Source organism: Triticum aestivum, chromosome 3A, assembly GCF_018294505.1.
Source record: "Triticum aestivum cultivar Chinese Spring chromosome 3A, IWGSC CS RefSeq v2.1, whole genome shotgun sequence".
NCBI lineage: Eukaryota > Viridiplantae > Streptophyta > Magnoliopsida > Poales > Poaceae > Triticum > Triticum aestivum.
The window spans coordinates 24118386-24121304 of record NC_057800.1 but is presented as its reverse complement, the minus strand read 5'-3'; the positions used below and the strand labels follow the sequence as shown (position 1 = coordinate 24121304).

Here is a 2919-nt window from a genome sequence, read left to right as displayed (position 1 = left end):
CAGCTTCGCTCTGGCTTGCAATCGTCACAGAATCCAAGAATCACATTTGCTTCTTTCGCGCACACAGCATCTTGAGAGAGGGATCTAGAGAGAGAGAGAGAACGCACTGTAGGTGTGTGTGAATGTGTGTGAGAGGAGAGAGAAAGGGGCGGCCGTGTGCAGAGGTGAACTGATAGAGAACTTTCAGGCTTCTCTCTCTCTCTCCACCTAAACCTCTAGTGCACTCTATCTCTACACACCCCAAACCAACACTTTAAGACAGCCTTTCCCCCCCAATGCATTAACTGCAGTGTCTTTTTGCTTTTGTGTCTTGGTACTAAATCATCAATAATACTAGGGGGAATACTAGTGCTACTCTCTCCCTCTCTCCCCCTCCCTCTCTCTCTGTCTCTCTCTCTACACAGTACACACACTCGACACCACTGATGAAGTACTGAACACAACACCCCACCACCACCCGATATATATCCCCTCCCTTTTCCTTTCTCCTCCAGCCGGCCCCTTCCAAAATCTCCATTGCATCATAGAGTGTGTTCAGTTGTTGCTGTTTCTTCTCCTCTCACACCACTGCTCTCTCTGCTCCTGCTCCACTATGTAAGAAGAAGCCTCTACAAGCGCGGCCAACTACCCACTCATCACTTTCCCTTGTCTTGTTGTTATGTTATTGTTCATCCCCATGTTTTATTTGTACATCACATCGCTTCTGAAACATTATTCTCCTTGCTGTGTCTTGTTGATTCATCCTCTTCTCTCTTCTGCAGTTTACAACGAACTAGCTGCATATTAGTATACTTTTTCTATCATAAGCTCCTGTTGTCAAACAATAATGAACGGATCTCTCCATGAGCACCTTGTTTTTTTGCTGTGCTACACATATTTTCGATCTTGTTCTTGGTACTTTGGTAGTTTGGTGCAGCGATAGTGCCACTAATTGTCTGTTGTATCAGAGTTCCTGTACTTCTTATCATTGTATGAATCTCCATGAACTAATCAATGTTTTCAACTCACAAAGGAGGCAACAAGGGAGCCCCTTGGACTTGAACAACCTGCCGGAGGAGTACGGCAAGCAAGCCGTGGAGAGCTCAGCGACCACCGCCGCATCCAGCGCCGCCGCCGCCCCCGACGCAACCAGTAAGAAACTCCAAGCATCGACTATTTCATTCGATTTGAAGATATACTAACATGTACTTGCAAATGTGTTTCATCAGGGACAAAGAAGAAGAGCATCGGAGGGAAGGATGAGGCCGGCAAGGTGTACCAGTGCAGGTTCTGCTCCCTCAAGTTCGGCAAATCCCAAGCCCTGGGAGGCCACATGAACCGCCATCGCCAAGGCAAGTACCATCTGCCAGATCACAACCCTAGCTAGATGTTACTTTCTCTTCCATGCAAAGTTGGTTGGTAATCTTACTTTCCTTGGCTCAGAGAGGGAGACCGAGACCCTCAACCGAGCCCGGCAGCTCGTCTTCGGCAACGACACCCTCTCCGCCGTCGGCGCACAGATGAGGTGCCTACCATGGCCGGCCGTCTCGATTCTTGAAGAGATTAGGGTTTTTCCATGGCCGCCACTGAACTTCTTTCTCTTCTGCAGTTTCAGGGATGTGAACATGGGAGGCAGTGCTCCATCGGCCATGCTGGGAGGAGGATTCAGGGGAGGCTTCACCGGCAGCGGCGGCGGGGTCGTCGGAGACCCGAGCCACCACCCGTTCCGGCCGGTGCACCCGCGGGTGTCGCCGCAGACACCGCCGTCGTACCACTACCTCTACAGCACGACGCCGTCCGCGTTGAACCCCATGAGCTACCCGGCGACGTACCCTGCTCCTCCCCGCCAGCAGCCCGCCTCCGTCGGCGACTACGTCATCGGCCACGCCGTTTCCCCCGGCGACGCAATGATACAGCAGCAGCAGCAGCAGCGACGCGCTGCCGGCTTCTCCTCCTGCTTCGGCGCTCCACTCTCCGCGCCGCCGTCGACGGCGCCGGCGAACGTGCAGGCAGACCACAACTACAGCTTCGGGTGCGGCGGCCACACCAGAAATATGAATGCCTCCTCCTGAGTTGATCGATGCAGCTAATTAAGCTATTTAGTGTAAAGAGCCAAGAAATTATCTGAAGAACTTAAGATAGGCTGTTAAGTTTTTGGATATCTCTCAAATAGAGGGAACTGTCTCAGAAGTTTGATTTGCCTTGAAATTCTAGTAGGTAAGCAGTACTGCATATGTTTGAGCTTTGTGACTAATCTATTAATGTCGGTTTTTGATTTGTGTGCTCATTTTGGTTTTATGGACTTGCCCCAATTGATGTTTTTTATTCTACTCTAAAATGTTTTAGGAATTTGGGAATCATTATTTTTTTAGAAAAACAATTATTCATGAAGGCTGAATTAAAACAGGTTACACGAAATTGAGTACTATAAAATAGTAGCATGTTTTGGAGCACTATATAGTTTTTTTTTGCGGGGGACACTATATAGTTCTGTGAGCATATTTATGTGAAACTAAAGATTCAATACTGTTACTACGTTCATTGATTTTCTAAACATAATAATACTCCATTGTCAACGACTAAACCTATAATCAGTTTGAATAAAAAAAATTAGGATAGATCATTTTGCACTCGCTAGCCACTTCATTTAATTGCTCTACCTGGAGACGGCAAATCAAGTTGCACAAGACAGTCAACTTGAGCTCAGAACCTGGCATGTCAATGTTACATTAAACGTGATTTGACATGGGCTCTGCAAGTCAACCAATGTAAAGATGGCAAAATTATGAGCTGGCCGGTTCAAAAAACTATAGTGTTTGCTACACTGAAGTACCCTTTGGATTATGGACAGTCCCGTACTATACGTGTTCTCGAAAAAGATTATGGGCAGTGCCATGCACATTGACTACTACCGTTTTTTGATGGAACAGCTAGCTTTCC

At 47.6% G+C, this 2919-nt stretch overlaps 1 protein-coding gene across 1 annotated transcript; it reads left to right on the top strand.

Moving 5' to 3' along the window:
* Window positions 1-438: 438 nt before the first annotated feature.
* Window positions 439-2249, top strand: LOC123057659 (zinc finger protein STAMENLESS 1). Its single transcript, XM_044480580.1, has 5 exons — window positions 439-594; window positions 1013-1131; window positions 1209-1331; window positions 1423-1504; window positions 1589-2249. Coding segments are annotated over exons 1-5 (789 nt in total). The 5' UTR covers window positions 439-592; the 3' UTR covers window positions 2052-2249.
* The last annotated feature ends 670 nt before the right edge of the window (window positions 2250-2919 follow it).

Bases quoted from the DNA above. Each gene is read 5' to 3' on its own strand.
- LOC123057659 (XM_044480580.1), top strand. The intron at 1,132-1,208 runs GTAAGAAACTCC...GTGTTTCATCAG, and splicing joins CGCCGCCCCCGACGCAACCA to GGACAAAGAAGAAGAGCATC. The intron at 1,505-1,588 runs GTGCCTACCATG...TCTCTTCTGCAG, and splicing joins GCCGTCGGCGCACAGATGAG to TTTCAGGGATGTGAACATGG.